Source organism: Rana temporaria, chromosome 9, assembly GCF_905171775.1.
Source record: "Rana temporaria chromosome 9, aRanTem1.1, whole genome shotgun sequence".
Lineage (NCBI taxonomy): Eukaryota > Metazoa > Chordata > Amphibia > Anura > Ranidae > Rana > Rana temporaria.
The window spans coordinates 53,598,424-53,618,037 of NC_053497.1; the positions used below are offsets into that span (position 1 = coordinate 53,598,424).

At 42.9% G+C, this 19,614-nt stretch overlaps 1 protein-coding gene across 2 annotated transcripts; it reads left to right on the forward strand.

Annotated features, from left to right (window-relative positions):
• Window positions 1–816: 816 nt before the first annotated feature.
• LOC120913518 lies at window positions 817–18,047 on the forward strand. 2 transcript variants are annotated; one of them, XM_040323494.1, is made up of 4 exons: window positions 817–938; window positions 6,279–7,040; window positions 17,049–17,132; window positions 18,016–18,047. In XM_040323494.1, exons 1-3 carry the CDS (start codon window positions 890–892, stop codon window positions 17,105–17,107), a joined length of 870 nt encoding a protein of 289 aa, XP_040179428.1. In that variant the 5' UTR covers window positions 817–889; the 3' UTR covers window positions 17,108–17,132; window positions 18,016–18,047. The 2 variants fall into 2 exon arrangements, with proteins under 2 accessions (XP_040179428.1, XP_040179429.1); XM_040323495.1 differs by having other exon boundaries at window positions 6,282–7,040.
• Window positions 18,048–19,614: the final 1,567 nt, after the last annotated feature.

The window sequence follows — 19,614 nt, forward strand, 5'->3', positions numbered from 1 at the left end:
ACTGCAGAGGTGCCTGTGCTGCAGTTCTCTCCCCCAATGCATACCATGGCTTTATGGTTGCCCTCTCTGTTCCATATCCTGGCGGTCTGTGCTGTGAGGCTCGGGGCTAGTGGACAGTCCCTCGCCCCTGACACTCCGGTCCCAGTGACTTCTCTGAACATCTCCAGGCTCCGCCATACCCTTTGTGTTTTTATTCCACCCTTGGAGGCAGGACAGTCTCCTCTCCACCTCTCTTGGACCCTGAACGTTCCTGCAGTAATTGTAAGTTCTGTTAAAGCCAAAGCAAGCCTTTGTCTAACCCTATGACTTTTATTGATCATTGCTCTGGATTTATAACACATTTTTTGGCAGTCAAACACCTTTTTGTCGCCTTGCCAATAAAGAATTTTCATTATATTTGTGACTTCCATCGTGGTTATTTATCACCCTTTGGATCAGCGCATCCCCATTTGTTTTTTAAATGTTCTTTCTCCCACTGATCTGTTTGAGATTTGGGAGCTGCGACCTCAGTTTTTTCTATTTGACTATGACAGTTTTCTTTAAACCTTCTTACTTTTGGACATTGCTAGGTTGTGTTCTTTTGCTTTGTCTTTGATCTCTTCCACGTTGTTCAGGTTGATCTTCACCTTTCCAAGGTTGCTTACCCCTATGTTAAGTGTACAATTAAAGAAAATGCAAATGCATTAAAGAGTTGTGTGCATGCTCTAATATGCTGTAAGAAATTCTTATAATGTTCATTACTGTGCAAACAGACCTTATCAGCATTGTGTAGGAGTGCAAAGCCTTCCCCTAAGAGGCTGATATAAAGGTCTGGTAGAGAGTCAGTCCAGTTTGTCCTCTGTAACAACTGAATATTCTGGAGTGGACTGTGTGTGAAAGGGGTAGAAAGATGGACTACGGACTGAAAACCCTCTTGCTGTTGGCTCTCTGCACTCTTGGTAAGGTCATTTGAAATTCAATAGACTGATTGTAGTAATTGTTGGGTTTAATTTGTAATAAAAAAAATTACATGACATTTTAGAAAGCAAAGGGCAGTAACCAATGGAATATCAGTTTACTGCAGTAAGTTTAGTGCAAGATAAAATCCAACTAGTGGTTACCAGTCACTGCACTTTGCATACTCATTGAATTTTGCATTGGCTCATATGAACCTTAAAAAGTTGATGCACCTCTCATGTTTTTAATTCAGAAGTCAGGACAAATTTTCTTTTACTTTTACTTTCTGCCCATTATGCATTTATTTTGTGTAAAATATTGTGGAATAAAATATTACAGTATACTACAGTGTGTATAGAACATCAGCTTTTCCCCTTGAAGGAGATTGTAATGTACTACACTCAGGATCTAGGATGCCTACACAAACATGGGGGAAACATGCCGATATTGTCCCCAATGTAACTAAAATCAAAAGCTGCATGGCATGAGAGCTGACTAGGTAAGAGGGACATACACCTGATCTAACATATTGTTCCAGCCAAGCTAAACAGCATGAAGGAATGAATCTCCAAATATGGCTATTGTACTTGGACAGAATTCCCCTCCTGCTGTCGAAATACCCAAACAGTTCCTGCACCTAGATGGTAGCGCTGTACAGCTGACAATTTTCCACCTGGCTCCTTCAATTTTTCAATTAAAGGATGTTGGGTAGAGTGATGCCGACAGAGCCACCCACTAATTTAATTTTGGCTGGTAAATTAGGAACTGTCTGGAATTCACTCAGTGTATGATCAGTTTTAGCCTCCACCTTGCCTTCTTAGGATTTTTTTTTTTGGTTTATGGTTGAAAAACAGGGCGGAACAGCAGGATCTCATCCTGCATCTGATACTACCCAATCTGAAGTTCAGGCAAGATTGGGTAGTTTAGAGCTATGCTAGAGGGTGTTGATGAGCTCTTCCAACATATTGCCAACTGATTACCATTCAAAGACCTTTTTACAGCTTTTCAAACATGTCCCATTCCTTCCCTCGTAAGGAAAGTGTTAGTTTTGTGCTCTTTTTCATTGTGCCGGGTAAGTTCCAAAAGAGTGGGGTTTCCAGGTATTATAGGGAATAGGGAGCAGCCTCCGACCGCTTATTGTTCTTGAGGAGACATCTGCCAACTATGGCTAGATTTATTGCTTAAATTTAACACATTGTGACATATTCAGCAGAGTCTATAGCTGAACTCCAGGTAGATATTAAAGATTAGACATGTGCATTTGTTTTCGTCCGAATGCATTTGTCAAAATTTTGGGTATTTTCTTTATCGTTTGAACAAACGACGCTCAGAATTCGAAGTCCAACTTAAAAAATGCTTTATTTTCGTTTTAATTGCTACAACATTTCGATATAGATAGAAGATTCCACATGACGCTGACAATTGTAATCTGTGTCTATCAAATCTGTGGTCGAATGTGCCTAACCTTAACTCTATTAGTCCAAGAATATTCTACATAGAGAGGAGAGATTCAACATTATAGAGACAGTGTTGGGGTGAACCATTCGACATTAACGACGAAGATTTGACGAAGCAGCAAAAAACATACAAACGTCGAATCTGTCATTGAAGGCTTATGGGGTCTATCGAAAGTTCTTAGAAGATTCGACAAGCAGCTAAACTGTATGACACCGCAATTGTACATTTAAATGCTCGGCCCATAGGCTATAGAAGAATTTGAATGTTGGTTGACTAGTAATAATAATTTATAAATATAATTATTACTAGTGTCATACAACATTAGAATTCTTATATAGCTTGTAGGCGGAACATTCGACCGGAATGTACGATTGCGGCGTCGTACAGTTTAGCTGCTCCGTCGAATCTTCTTAGAACATTCGACAGACACCATAAGCCTTCAATGACTGATTCAACCTTAATTAATTCGGATTTTCAGACGAATGCATTTTTTAACAAAACTAAATAAATAAAAACAAATTTCGGAAGTAAAGAAATAAATGTATTTTTCGGACGAAAACAAAATTCCAAAACTAAATATTTCAGTGTGCACATGTCTATTAATGATCAGTTGGGAATTCCTTTCAAAATAATACAATGCATTTTACATATAGCTAACGTAAGTACTTGAATCTGTTTTTATTTAACCCTGTTTCAACTCCTGCACAGTAGCACTGAGATTTAAAGGAGTGTGTGCTTTGCTGCTGGCGTGCTGACAGGGAACATTTTGACAAGAGAAGGGAGTGGAGTTGATGACATGGGGATCTGGGAAGAGACACCCACCGCAACAGGGAAAGGGGTGTCACTCTTCAGGCTGTAATATCTGGCAGAGGTGTATGAATAACAAATGTAGATGGACAAAATAAAAAATGTTAAATCACAAGGCACAATGTCAGTTCACATATGTGTATTCCATCTCTGTATTTTAGCTGTTTGGAATTTAGCTGTAAGAGACAATATTTCAACCTTCCTACCTTATATTCGTAATGTATCATTATTATTATCATCATCAATATTATTATATCATCTTCATCTTTGTTGTTAAAAAGACAAACTTGAATGTTTTGTTAATATGGATTGTTACAATAAAAATTAAATTAAGCCTAGGTTCACACTGCTGCGAATTCAAAATCGCGGTAAAATGCGCGATCTTACCGCGAATTCGCGGCCGCGATTTTGCCGCGATTTTGCCGCGATTTGCCGCGATTTCGGCCGCAATTTAATGTAAATCGCGGCCTGAAATTGCAAAAAGTAGTACAGGAACTACTTTTTGAAATCACAGATGCGGTGTCGCACTGATTAGGACAGTGCCATTGCCGACAATTGCCGCCGATTTGAGATGCGATTTGACATGTCAAATCGCATCTCAAATCGTTCCAAATCGTACCCAGTGTGAACCAGGGCTAAAACAAATTAAAGATTGTGGTGCAAAAGTGGCACAAAGTTCTTCCCCTAGTCCTTCATCTCAGTTTAGGCATCGTTTTTGCACTCATTTAATGAGTTTCAAATGCCAGCTACACAAGTAGCATGATCACACAGTACAAACTGTAGACATTTTAGTGTAGTTTAGCTTAATGCTGAGATCTTGGTGCAGGATTGGGCTATTGCTTACACCAGCGACTAGTTTACAGTATTTACAATTGACATAGAATTCCCAAAAAGACCCAACATACCTTGTATAAGTCAAGATCCAGGAATTCAGCCACTTTGGAAAATGTTCTGGATTACTAGGCAATGAGGTGCATACAACCTGTGGACTTTTCTCTTTAATTTACAATTTATATTTTTATGGAGTACCAGGAGCATAGCTCTCACTATATTTCCAGTGGTCTCAGCTCCAGAAGCTGCACAGTCGCATGTAGCCGCTGTGCCCCGCAGCTCCCCTTCTCCTGCCTATTTACAGAGCACTTTGTGTTATGTCAACTCATTCACAAAATACAAAGGCTCCTGTGAATGGACAGCGGGGCTAGTGATTCTGTGTGCGAGAAGGCAGTGTTTTGCCGCGTACACACTATCATTTTTCAGCATGAAAAAAAAAGACGTTTTTCGGCATGTAGAAAAAACAAAGTTTTTCCAACTTCATCATTAAAACGACGTTGCCCACACACCATCGTTTAAAAAAAATGCTCTAGCAAAGCGCGGTGACGTACAACACGTAGGACGGCACTATAAAGGGGAAGTTCCATGTGGATGACGCCACCCTTGGGGCTGCTTTAGCTGATTCCGTGCTAGTAAAAGACAATTCAAGCTTTTTTGTCTGTTACAGTGTGATGAATGTGCTTACTCCATTACGAACGGTAGTTTTACCAGAAAGAGCGCTCCCGTCTCATAACTTGCTTCTGAGCATGCGTGGGTTTTTAACGTCGTTTTAGCCCACACACGATCATTTTCTACAACACGAAAAACGACATGTTTAAAACGTCGTTAAAAAATGCAGCATGTTCAAATTTTTTTTTTTTACGTTTTTCAGAACCCCACACAAGATCATTTTAAATGACATTTTTTAAAAACAACGTTTTTTTAATGCCGAAAAATGATCGTGTGTACATGGCATTTCTCCTGTCATAGCTCTGGGAGTGTAATGTACTTCTGGAGCACCATAAAAACTGTCAGATGTAAATTAAAGGGATACATTCACAATGTTGCTTGCACCTTTTTGAAATTAAAGTGATTTTAAAGGAAAAAAATGTTATTGAAAAAAAATAACAAACATGCCATGCTTACCTGCTCTGTGCAGTGGTTTTGCACAGAGCAGACCCAATCCTCCTCTTCTCGGGTCCCCCACTGGTGCTCTGGGCCCCTCCTCCATGCCGAGGTTCCCCATAACAAGCCTTTTGGTGTGGGGGCACTCATGAGTGCTCACTCCTGAACCAGTTCTCTGTGTCTACAAGACACAGAAAGCGTGGCTCAGCCCTGACCCCCGCTCCCACCTCACTGGCTGTAATTGACAGCAGCAGGAGCCAACGGCTCCTGCTGCATCTCAGCCAGTAAGGAGAGAGGGACCCGGGGGAGCCTCGGGTCTTGTGCACATTGCTGGATTGGGATCGGGCTTATGTAATTATTAGGGGGGCTGAGAGAGGAGCTGAACACTGAAAGATTTTTACCTTCTTGCATAGAATGCAAGAAGGTAAAAAAAAACTTCAGCCTTTACAGCCATTTTAACTTACAGTATTCCAGCAGATTTTACAGATTTGCTTCATTCCTGGAGTTGAGTTTTAACTTCCTGATAGACCATACTCACACTTTGAATGCTATTTAGTAACTAGAGCACGTTTATAATATTCTGAAGTCCTGGACTATGGTCTAGAAAGAGTCTGGTAAGAAAGCTTGAGGTGCCAGATGTGGCTTAAAAAAAAAAACGGGGATTCAAAATTTGGTAGAGTCTCGAAAAAAAGCAATTGGGCAAAAAGTAAACAGTGCATTGAAAGCAGTGCATTGAAAGGTAAATTTAAAGGTTGAATATAGGCTTAAGTTGGTCCTTAGCATCTCGGACTTAAAAATCAAGAACCTCTGCTTTCTTATGCCACGTACACATGGTCAGACTTTTGACCAGGCAAAACTCAGTCTGAATTTTCGACGGAAAAATAGAGAACCTGCTCTCTACGTTCGTCGGAAATTTCGACGGAAAAAGTCTGATGGGGCATACACACGGACCAAGCTCCCATCTGACTTTTTCCATCGGAAATTCCGACCGTGTGTACGCAGGATAACTGTTCTTATACCTCCTTAGAACGACATCTGACAAAATCACATACATTACATCATGATTGTTTGCAACATGGAATAAGCTAAAATCCCTTTTAACAGTAAACTATATATTAACTGATAATGTTACATTATCTCAGCAGCAAAGACTGAAGAAAACAATGTACTAGAAGAAGAACAAGGGGCACTGGCCGTTGAGAAGACAACAATAGCTGCCGATCTGTCACCTGAATATAGGACCATCACACTGAATGTTACAATCTGTATTCCAAAATATGCAAACAATGATACAAAGATTATTAGGACAAGTCAAGATATAATATCGGGAAACACATTCCGTTCTATTGTAGGAGCGGCAAAGCCTGGACCAAAAACTCCATGTAACATTACTTCTTGTATGCTAGACAAAGTGCCAGAGCTGGCTGTGTATGTTTTCAAAGAAGATCCGGAAAAACAGTTAATTTGTTCCACCAATGTTACGAATGAGAACTTATTTGTGACAATAAATGCCAGCACTAGTGAGATCTCTATAACACCAAAAAAGGAATCAGGGACATTAAACAGCGCATTGGTTTCTGTAGATGTTGTCGCAGAACGCATAGAAGGCTTGAGTTTTTCTTCAGGTGATTCTGACATGTCCTTTGTCATAAAAGTTAAACAACTGTGGATTCCCACAACCAAAACTGTTCCCACCACCATACATTTTACCAGTCCAACTACTAAAAAAGTAGTTGTGGAGACCACAAGTAATGTGACCAGTAAACAGACCACAAATCCAAAAGTGAGAAACAGCACCATTACCCAAGAAACCAGCCAAAAACCAGTTGTAACCAGTTCTAAAGCCAAACCAACAAATGAGAAACCATCAGTGGCACCAGTTGTCAGCAAAGCATCCAGTCTGGGTAAGTTGGATCTTTTTGAAGAATTGTGTTCTCCCTCTACTGCCTCACAACTTTATTGAATCAGCTTTTCTTTGCATTAGAATGTGTTGAATTAGTGACAGCTACCACAAACTAGAGACAAACTTAAAGGTTTTGCGAGGCTTTCTCCCTGGTGTGGAGTGTCGTGCTCGCCCCCTCCCTTGGACTACAGAAGAGTCAGGACGCCCACTAAACACATAGCTCCTTTCTCTATTTGCAACGTAGAGAGGGTCCTGACTCTGCTGTAGTCCAAGGGAGGGGGCGAGCACGACACTCCACACCAGGGAGAAAGCCTTGCATTACTGTGTGGAGTTACAGACAGAAGAACAGGAAGTGAGGATTTCTCAGAAGAAATAAGGACATTTAAAAGCAAAATCGAAGGATGAGGTAAGTGAAGGAAGACTGCACTAAGCAGTGGCGTATCTAGGGTATGGCAGCCATGGCAAGTGCCATGGGCGCCATGGGGTGGCAAAAAAATGGGGCATGAGGTGAGGAGAAGAGAGGACGGGAGAGAAGGAATGTATGGCGGCCCGATGGGGAACCCTGGCCCCAGCAGCACCAAGGATAGCAGCCAGGTACTATTTGATCCTCATCATCATATTCATGTGTGCCAACTGCCACCCAGAAGCAAGCAGCAAAATATAATGCTCAGTGGATTAAATAAATATGCATAGCCATATCATAAATTGTAATAAAGTGATTTGTGAACAGCTGTTGCACAAATCACTTTATTACACTTTATTAATGATATCTAAGGCTATGCATATTTATGGTCGTTACCCTCTGACCGAGAGAGATGTGGATCACAAACACGCGACAAGACTTACAACATAAATAGACCTGAAGTGTGCCTTGGTGGTCTGGTCAGTATGCCAAGAAAAGGGGGCATACCCAAGGTAAGTAATGGGTAGTTAATTGAAGAAGGACATGCTGAGAAGTGCCCTGAAAAAGGGAAGGGCGGGAGGGTGTCGAATGCGATTGAATGCGCAGACTCACGGACATGAGGTGAGCTGGGAAGAGTCGGCCCAGTGACGTGTAGTACTGCACACTGAACCGACAAAGAGCATGTGTGAGTGGGCTGCTTAAATACCCTCCGGGCTCCTCCCATAAACTCAGGCCACCATACTGGCCTTCTTATTTATGGTCGTTACCCTCTGACCGAGAGAGATGTGGATCACAAACACGCGACAAGACTTACAACATAAATAGACCTGAAGTGTGCCTTGGTGGTCTGGTCAGTATGCCAAGAAAAGGGGGCAAAAGACTCAGATAGGGAAATAGTTTATATTGATTTCTTGTATTTATTGAGCCAGCTTGGTAAAAGCTTGTGCCATTCCTTCATGAGGATTTAGGATGTATGTGGCAAAACAAGGAGACTTCCATCAGCCTGGTATCTTGATTACGTAGTCTGGTACTCCCTGTTGGGAGGCAACTGAGACTGCTCCAATTCGGAAAGAATGTCCAGAGAACTGACTGGGGTTTGAAGCCCAAGTTACTTAGGAGGATTCTGACATGCTTCACACACTGGCTGACACTCAGGGAGCTGGTTTAGAAAGGGTAGCAACGAGCTACCCTCAGATTGGCTGGGTAGATGGAGCAGTAGTGGGTTGAGCACCGTCACTGGGCGTCAGGCGTTGTCAGTCTGAAACAGGTTGATGTCAACCCCAGGGGCCTGTTTGTTGCGTTTGCAGACTGTGAGAGTGTAGTGGTTCGAAAGCGAGTCGGGTGGCGTCGGAGCAGTGTGTGACTGCCGGAGCCGCTGACTAAATTCACTAGGTTGTAGGGAACCGTAGAAGGCCTGGTAGATGGCTGTTGGGTGACTAGACTGGGCAAAGCCCTAAACAGGGAACGAGTAAGGATTATAGACATGTCCCTAAAGAGGGGACTCTTGAAAGGTAGGCGCTTGCCACTGACTACAGGTTGGTGCTTCTGTATGCCCTGTAGGAGGGATTTGACTGCATGGGCTCGAGAATACTGACGGTGTACTGGGGTCTTGCAGGGACAGGAAATGCTGGATGCCATCTAGATATGGCGTGCTAGTATTGAGAAATGGTCAGCTGCATGTGGCAATACGATATGAAGGCTAGGATGTGTCCAACGTTGCCTATTGCTGCTCCGGGGGAAGGGGCCAAAAATTTGCGATTAGTGTTCCAAGCAGTGCGATAGGCCTTTAGTGTGTTGCGTGCCAAGGAGTGGTTTATAAGTTGGATTGCGTTGGCGAGATGCGACTTCAGTCCATCGTCAGCAATGTCCATGGTGGGACAGGGATAGTTGTTGGGTCGGCTCCAGGCTCTTGCTGGAAAAAACATCCATTCCAAGGTTGGAATAGGAAAGCGCATCAGCTGCTTTTTGCATTTGCCTGGAAAAGGTCTACATAAGATATTAACTGGTGACGGAGTGACAGCTGCGCGAGCCTGCGCAGGAAGTGATGGGGAGTGACTTAGATCTATCTTAATTGATGATGTCGGCTGTGGCCTGATTGTCTGTGGTGAAGAACAGTGTCTGTCCTGTTCAAGTGTGGACCCAGACCTGGGCAGCTGCCACAATGGGGTGTAGCACGAGGCGTGATGAAGACTGGGTGAAGCAAAAATTTAAGAGAATTTCTGGGGGCCAAGTTTTGGAAAACCAGTGGCGGCCTAAAAATGGCTGCAAAAGCCTTTGGTGGCTCGGCTGACACTGCCGGGATGAAGATTGAAATGATGTTCTATCAGGTGGGGAAGTTGTCCCACATAGCTAAGTCTGCTACTGATGCTTGGTCTAGTTTGAGAACTTGGACTGGATCTTGCATTGGTGTGAGAAAATCAAGACAATACACAGGTGCTCAACAAGACGATATACATGCACTCGCAGGCCAACATGCACTCGCAGGCCAACGTGCACTCGCTGGTGCTGGATGAAAACCTGAACTAACCGCAGGGAAAAAAACTGAGAAAAGATGAGTGGCCCGCGTGCCACTGAAGATGAATGGCCAACTGGGTGCCACTGTGTGTTTGTGTGGCTGATTGTTTGTCACTGAGGTGTGTTTGCAAGTTTAGTTTGTATTCGGGTTTGCACGTAGGTGTTTTATACTACTGCAGACAATATTGTGCAGTTGCAAGGGTGTCAGTGAGTGTCAGGTTGCTGGGACGATATTGTGTGGTGGCAGGGGCCTTGAGTATGAAGGTTTGATGGTATTGGTGGTTGCAAGGGTCTCAGTCTGGTTTGCTGAGACGATATTGTGTGGTTGCAAAGGTCTCGATGATTATGAGGTTTGTTTTGAGATGGCATGGTGTGGTTGCACAGGTCTCAACAAGCGAGTTGTTGCTGAGACGATGTTGCGTTTTGCAATGGTCTCAAATGAGTGTCGGCCACTGAGACAACTTTGTATGGCTGCAAGGGTCTAAATGGGTGTCAGGTTGCTGAGACGATATTGCATTTGCAATGGTCTGAAATGTGTCAGGTTGCTAAGATGACTTTGTATGGCAGCAAAGGTCTGAACGGGTGTCAGGTTGCTGAGATGAGATTGTGTGGTTGCAAAGGTCTAGAAGGGTGTGAGGTAGCTGAGATGATATTACATTTAGCAAGGGTCTCAAATGAGTGTCAAGTTGCTGAGACAATATTCCCCTTTATTTTAATTTTTTTATGAAAACGACTGTGAATGCAACGCTGGTAAACATGAGTTACCGCATCTGGCAGTGTTTACAAGCTGTTACAGGCATTGGCGTTTCGAATGCGTTTCGAATGCCTCTGAACATCCGTCTGAACCCTTTTTTTTTTTTTTTTTTTACCAACAGCAGTGTACATGAGGCCAAAGATGATTTGTCTGGCTGCAAGGGTCTCAATGAATGCCAGGTTGCTGGGGCGAGACTGTATGGTCACAAAGGTCTTTGACGAGTGGGAGGTTGCTCAAGACAGTATTGCGTGGTTGCAAGGGTCTCGATGAGTGTGGCGCTGCTGAGACGGTATTGTGTTTGCAAGGGACTCAACATTGGTGTGAGGCTGCTGAGACGGTATTGCGTGGTTGCAAGAGTCTTGATGAGTGTGGGGCTGCTGAGACGGTATTGCGTTTGCAAGGGTCTGAACTATGGTGTGAGGCTGCTGAGACGGTATTCCGTGGTTGCAAGGGCCTTGATGAGTGTGGGGCTGCTGAGACGGTATTGCGTTTGCAAGGGTCTGAACTATGGTGTAAGGCTGCTGAGACGGTATTGCGTGGTTGCAAGGGTCTTGATGAGTGTGGGGCTGCTGAGACGGTATTGCGTTTGCAAGGATCTCAACAATGGTGTGAGGCTGCTGAGACGATTTTGCATGGCTGCAATGGTCTCAACAGGTGTCAGGTTGCTGGGCTGAGATTGTGTGGTGACAATTTATTTTTTTCTGCCTTTCTCTTTTTTTTGCATATTTATTTATTTATTTTGCGTTTTGTAAGGGTCATGTGTTGCAAGGGTCTTAACAAGGGTGTCAGGCTGCTGAGACAATTTTGTGTGCTTGCAAAAGTCTCCATGAGTGTGGGGCTGCTGAGACGGTATTGCGTTTGCAAGGGTGTCAGGCTGCTGAGACAATTTTCTGTGCTTGCAAGAGTCTCCGTGATTGTGTGGATGCTGAGACGGTATTGCGTTTGCAAGGGTCTCAACAAGGGTGTCAGGCTGCGAAGACGAATTTTGCGTCGTTGCAACGGTCTCAACAGGTGTCAGGTTGCGGGGCTGAGATTGTGTGGTGGCAATTTTTTTTTTCTGCTATTTTATATTTTTTTTTGCGTTTTTTTTTCGTTTTTTTTTTTTTTTTTCGTTTTGTAAGGGTCATGTGTTGCAAGGGTCCTAACAAGGGTGTCAGGCTGCTGAGACGATTTAGTGTGGTTGCAAGAGTCTCGATGAGTGTGGGGCTGCTAAGACGGTATTGCGTTTGCAAGGGTCTTAACAAGGGTGTCAGGCTGTGGAGACGAATTTTGCGTCGTTGCAACGGTCTCAACAGGTGTCAGGTTGCGGGGCTGAGATTGTGTGGTGGCAATTTTTTTTTTCTGCAATTTTATATTTCTTTTTGCGTTTTTTTTTTCGTTTTTTTTTTTTTTTTTTCGTTTTGTAAGGGTCATGTGTTGCAAGGGTCCTAACAAGGGTGTCAGGCTGCTGAGACGATTTAGTGTGGTTGCAAGAGTCTCGATGAGTGTGGGGCTGCTAAGACGGTATTGCGTTTGCAAGGGTCTTAACAAGGGTGTCAGGCTGTGGAGACAAATTTTGCATCGTTGCAACAGTCTCAACAGGTGTCAGGTTGCTGGGCTGAGATTACGTGGTGGCAATAGTTATTTTTTTTTTTTCCTTTTTGCGTTTTTTTTTTTTTTTTTTTTTTTTTTTTTTTGCATTTTGTAAGGGTCATGTGTTGCAAGTGTCACAGCAAGGGTATCAGACTGCTGAGATGATTTGCATGGTTGCAAGGTCTCAATCAATAAGAATTGGGTTACTGTGAAAGGATAGAAACACCTGGTTTGTTTGTACCTTAAGTAAGCAGTATAAGGTAGAAGGACAACGCCTGTTTGAATCGTAGGTTCCATAGGGGCCACTAATGAACGATATGGGAGACAACGAATGGTAGCAAATTGATAGAACATAAAGAATGTAATAACAAATCTTACTTGCGACAGTGGGCCATGCGAGTGAGTTTGCGGCGGACTGTGGCTGGAGTGAAACATGTCGGGAACGTGTAGCGTGATGCCGTGCATGGGGCAAAACAACGAGGTTTGGTGTAGAAAATAGAACACGAGAAGTGCGTATCAATGCTTTGTAAGCTCCACTGCGGGAACCAAACATATGGTACAGGTGACACCATGAGTGGCCACGAATTTGACATGACAAACAAGCGAACGAATCCTACCTGGGACAGTGAACGTGGGACTGGGTTTGCTTTGGACTGGAGTGGATGTGCAACGCATCCCAAGAGTGTGGTGCGGCGCCATGCATGACACACAGGCAATAACTTTGGTAAATAAATGAGAGAGAAGAGCCGTGTACAAGCAATTCATAAGTTCCGCTGTGGGAAACAATAAATGACAACGGTAGAAAGTATGCAATGTATGTGATACAAAATGGTTGTAAAATGCATGAAATGAATCCGATACGAATTGATAGTAAGGAGTATTGAACGAATCTGATACAAATTGGTTGTAGAGTGTATGCTACCCCTTGCTTTGAAACCGAACACCTACCAACCACCCATCCCCCCAGGCTAATCAAGTGCAGACAAGGCACCATGTGAGTCCAATTACCACCTCAATCTGCCAAAGAACCCATACAAACACATGTCAATCTCCAAATGGATTTACAAATGAATCGTATGTTTGGCAGAAGGAAGTTGCAAATGTATTATGCCTGAGCCGAATGATGTTGAAACATAAGCAAAAGTAAATCAGGCAGATTTTTTCCCAAAAGGGATGCAGGATAGGAAGCATAACGAATTGTAAGATTGCACAAGATACGAAAAGGTTTGAATCCTACCTGCGAAGTAAGCGGGAACCGCCGGCGAAGACCATGAAGGGAGAAGCCGCAAAGCGCTTGCGATGTCGAATGCGATTGAATGCGCAGACTCACGGACATGAGGTGAGCTGGGAAGAGTCGGCCCAGTGACGTGTAGTACTGCACACTGAACCGACAAAGAGCATGTGTGAGTGGGCTGCTTAAATACCCTCCGGGCTCCTCCCATAAACTCAGGCCACCATACTGGCCTTCTTATTTATAATTTATTTATTCCATATTGAGGACTATATTTTGATGCCTGGCACACACACACAAGTGATGATGACTTAAAACTTTTAAGTCATCATGTGTGATTGCGCCCCCCCCCAAAAACCTTCAGCACTGGCGGCCAGTGGTCCCCAGTGTCCCTCTCTGTCCCCACCATGTCCCTGGTTATCTGAAAGATGGGTTTCAAATGTTTTGACAGGGGCGCAGTTTCAGTGCTTTGCCATAGGCACCATTTTCACTAGATACGCCTCTGGCACTAAGGTAAAGGAAGCTATCTAGGGGTAAAAAAATTGTACGTTTACAACCCCTTTAATTCAAACATCAGTGTGAGCTCTAGTAGCCATTTTAGAGACGTGGTATTGCACAATGGAAGTTAATGCCATAGAATATAGTCAAAGGGGGTCTGAGTGTTAACATGTCTACTACTAAAAACTGGAGGTATTTCCCCCAGAGAAACCAATAAGATTCAAACTTTCACTGTATGTCTATTTCTGATTGGTGCCCAATTAAGAATTACAGGTTTTAGAAAGAACACATTGATGCATGAGGCCCATAGTTCAAGCTGAACTCCGGTGTCTCCAGCCCCTCCCATTTCACATTCCTCACCAGTCAGTGGACCTCTAGTCTCTGCCCCCCAGCAATGCCGTGAACTGAATGGGCAGCTGCAAAGAGGCCGAGTGGGCGGCCATGGGCTCCAGGAACAGCCCTGCTGGGCGGCCACACGCTAGGCAGCCGTAAAAAAGGCTAGGAGAGCGGTGCGGGCTTCAGGAACAGCCCAGGATTTGGTGACCCCTCGACAATCATCATTTGACCCCAGAGGGGGTCCCGACCCCCAAGTTGAGAACCACTGACCTAGTGGCTGATAAAGAATATTTCCCAAGTGGAGCAGACCACCAGCAGATAGACACCAATTTTATCACCTTAAACTGAGGAAGGCATTATAAAGCCACAAAATGCATTCTATTTTGTGAAATAAAGTAATTGGATGTTTTACTAAAGTAAACAACTTGAGCCTATCTTTAGAATAACCACTTCGGGCTCCTCTAACAATTGGATTACTGGTGGGATTTTTTTGAGCCGACTCCTCTTACCAGCTCTGCTGATGTGAGAAGAGCTTTGTTGCCACAACCCATATCGGCATCCAGTGCTGAGGAATAGAGGTGACTGAGCTGATATGGACTGCATTTGTTGTGTTCCTTACCTGAAAAGACATGGGGGTAGATTCAGATAGATTAGCGGATCTTTAGATCCGAGTAATCTATCTGATTTACGATCCGCCGGCGCAAATTTGAGAGGCTAGTGCAGTATTCAGAAAGCACTTACCTCGAAACTTGCGCCGCCGGATCGGAAATCCCCCGGCGGAATTCAAATTCCGCGGCTAGGGGGAGTGTAGTATTTAAATCAGGCGCGTCCTCGCTCCGATTTAAATGCGCATGCGCCGCCGGCTAAATTTCCCAGCGTGCATTGCTCCAAATGACGTCGCTAGGACGCCATTGGTTTCGGCATGAACGTAAATTACGTCCATCCGCATTCGCGACCGACTTACGCAAACGACCTAAAAATTCAAAACTTGGCGCGGGAACGACGTCCATACTTAACATTGGCTGCGCCTCCTAATAGCAGGAGCAACGTTACGACGAAAACGACTTACGCAAACGACGTAAAAAACTACCGCCGGGCGCACGTACGTTTGTGAATCGGCGTAAGTAGGTAATTTGCATACTCTACGCTGAAAACTACGGGAGCGCCACCTAGCGGCCAGCGTAAGAATGCACCCTGAGATACGACGGCGTAAGAGACTTATGCCAGTCGTATCTTAGGCTAATGTCGGCGTATCTAGCTTTCTGAATACAGAAAGTAGATACGCCGGCGCAGATTTGAATTTACGCGGCGTATCTATGGATACGCCGGCGTAAATTCTCTCTGAATCTACCCCATGCTGTGTTTGCTACACTGTTTGTACCATTAATTTTGGTGAGGGTCTATTGTGAAGGGTGGTGGTATGTGTTCATACACTGGAGGATCCACTTTTTTTTTTTACACATGTTGAACTTCAGGCTTCATGTACATGGGATGTTGTTCAATCTCTCCTAAACGATTTAACTTGAAAGCTAGAAATCAGTGTCTAAAAACAGCCGTTTAGCCGCGTTTACACACGCTAGCATCTAGAAGCATTTGAATTTATTTATTTTTTTGTTAAAATGAAAAACGTCTGTAAACGAAACGCTGCTAAACACAAGTTGCCGTTGCTGCGTTTGGCCATATTTAAATTAGGGGGTGCACAAGTTTAGTCAGGCCTAGGGCAGCACAAAACCTAAATACACTACTGATATATAGCCAGATTCAGAAAGAATTAAGCCGGCGTATTAGTAGATACGCCGTTGTAACTCTGAATCTGCGCCGTCGTACATTTAAGTGTATTCTCAAATTGAGATACACTTAAATGTAGCTAAGATACGACTGCCTGCGCCGTCGTATCTTAGCTGTCTAGTTCCGCCGGCCGCTAGGGGCGTGAACGCTGATTTACGCCTAGAATGCGTAAATCAGCAAGATACACCTATTCACGAACGTAAGCTTTCCCGTCGCAGTAAAGATACGCCATTTACGTAAGGCGTTTTCAGGCGTAAAGTTAGTCCAACAAAAAGCTTGCCTAGTCAATGTTAAGTATGGACGTCGTTCCCACGTCGAATTTTGAACATTTACGTTGTTTGCGTAAGTCGTCCGTGAATGGGGCTGGACGTAATTTATGTTCACGTCGAAACCAATAAGTCCTTGCGGCGTACTTTGGAGCAATGCACACTGGGATATGTCCACGGATGGCGCATGCGCCGTTCGTTAAAAACGTCAATCACGTCGGGTCACGGTTCATTAACATAAAACACGCCCCCCTGTTCCTCATTTGAAATAGGCGCACTTAGGCCAGCACATTTACGCTACGCCGCCGTAACTTAGGACGCAAGTGCTTTGTGAATACAGCACTTGCATCTCTAACTTACGGCGGCGTAGCGTAAATACGATACGCTACACCGGCTGAAACATACGCTGCCCTACATGAATCCAGCTAATAGAGTACGTAGCTGTGCTTGCAAATACAGCTACAAAAAAAAGTGACCACAGTGTACATGGCTGAACATGTATCCCTCATAAACACATCTTGGTAGTAGATCTCACCTTCAAGTCTTTCATTCTGTCTTTTGTTTTTGTTCCTATAAATAGGAACCTCAACATCTTTTCTAACCTGATTACAACTCTAACAGCAATTTTTTTTATACTTTCTCTTTAGGTCATGAAGCCTTGTGGGGAATGATGCTGCTGGTTCTGAAGCAAATATTTCTGAACTGATTTTCCAGTGCGGAAATCCTGAAAGGTGACTTTTTGAAGAAAGGGTATTTGTATTTGTATTGTTGTTAACCAAAACTCACAGAATGCATCAAAAATGCATCAAAATCATGCATGCAGAAATGTACCTGGAACACATCCGGACTGCGTTTCTATGGGTTAAAATGGCCATTGTGTTAATTTACCACTATATGGAACTACTGTACAGTCACATTGCTCAGAACAGAAAATAGTTAGTATTTTTAATTTTTATGTCACATTAATGTTATATGCACTGTCATTTGCATCAATGCTATATATTACAAAATACTAATGTTGCCTAAAGGGTAACTCCACTTTTGTGGAAAAAAAAATAAAGCAAGTAAAAAATTTTATTAGGCTTATACAATTGCTACACAAGCTAACTTGCAGTTGCCGCTACTTTCTGTGAGGCGTTCTGTACACCATTGGGAAACAAAAACCCCCCATCAATGTAATTTCCTTCTTGTTTGATTGGCTCGCATATTTTCCCAAAAGTCTTCCCTAAGATACAAGTCAAATTTAGGGCACCCCCTGCAATAGGAATTTTAATTTTGGTTAGATATTCCCCAAGGTTTAAATACTTCTAAAGGGATGTAGACCCTTTAACTTTTCTCATTAGAACACTGGAAGTGCACCAGTGATGTGGAAGTGATGATTATAATGAGCCAGTCGATCCCATTCAGAGTCAGTCTGTAAAGAACAAACAGCTATTTCTTCAAGCAACTTAAGGTAGGAATCTGCTACAAAGAGTGTTAAAGACTTCCTGCAATGTACATTGATCACCAAGAAGGGATTGTTTTTTTTTCGCTCTACAAAATTGGAGTTGTTCTATAATATCAAATCAGATTATCAAGTGAAAAATAATAATGGTTCTATTTTTATATTTACAGACTGTACACAGAGACAGGTTATGAACCAGACCACAAGATATCAAACTGACCCTTGTCAATCTCTTCACTGCTTCTGCATATATGGTCGCTGTAAAGGATTATGGGAGTTAAAAAATGAAAAAAAAGGCTTAATGTTACATTAGCTCCAAGTATTTTTGTAAATCTGAAATAAATCATCAAATTTCGGTGTCTAAATATTCTTAGTACAAATAAAACATATTTGAACCATCGTTCCTTTCCCAGACATTATGTACAATGTTGTTTATATGCGTGTGGGAAAGGTATAAGAGCGCTACCCAAAATGAAAACAAACAATTGTATCAAATAGTGAAAATATAAAAATAGTAGGGCTGTGGAAATTAACTATTAATTCATTGATTAATCTTTAATTTTTTTGATCGATCAAAATGTTTTTGACAGATCAAAATTCTTTTGATTGGTACTCACCACCCCGCCGACTTCTGGGCCTTCAGGGAGTTCCGTCAGAGATCCGGTGACATCACAGACACCGGCGGGGCTTGCCGTGTCAATCTAAAAGGCTCCTTTGCTGTGCCTTCATATCTGCATGCCGGCGGGACCTTACTATCTGCCACACGAAAGGGCTGTTAGACTTCCCTCTATCACTTCCCTCTATCAACCTTGGATTCTACAGCCATCCACTGGGAGTTGTGATAGTTCCCTTCACGGGACATCTACATGCCAACGGACTGATGTTAACCTCTCCTCATCTGGATTCAGCAGTGGCATCGTTGTACACATTTTTATACCAGTATCATACTTAGCCACATGTTTTTATGACTGCTTTTGCTACTGTTTGGTATTACTCGCACCATTTTTACAGTTTATGTAGCTACATCGATTTTATCTCCAGTGCAATATTTATTTTGTTACCTACTTGAAGACTATAAAAGTTTTAATGCTATTCCCATTGAGCGCTGCCTTTGTGTGTTTTTTGTATCCTGCTAACCATTTTCCATGGGTTGGTAGCTGCACTGGGAATCAGCCTGCAAGGAGATCAGCTAAAAGTAGTTGGATCTGTATGTGCGTTATAATTAATCGAAATTAGTCGATTAAAAAAAAATCGATTAATCGAACACAAAAATGTTGATCAGTAACAGCCCTAAAAAATTTATATACGATAAAAAAAGACGTGTAAAAATATCAATCAAGAAAAAAATAGTTTTTCAAAGAAAAAATATTCCAAAATAAATGTCCAACCAGTGTTCAAAATCAACCAGGTGAGAGTCAATATTCACTCAATGTGTTCTTCTTCAAATAAAATCAAAGCCGCTTACCAGATCTGTTGGATCTCAAATTATAGAGATCAATTGCACTCAGACAAGAGAATCCAGCATAAAAAAAACCCTCCTAGTAGTCCACTGTACCTCCTCAATGGGTCCAGGCTGTTAAGATAAGGGATAATACTAGGATACAAATCATCTGTCTCTGGATCATCTCAGACAAAGAGAGTAATAGAAGGAAAAGACTTCACGGTGTAGTACTTCATACAACATTTATTAAAAAAATATGTAGCACTCACATTCAAGAAAGCGGTAAAAGTCACATAGGTAACACAGCCGTGGATCTTGCCAACAAGCT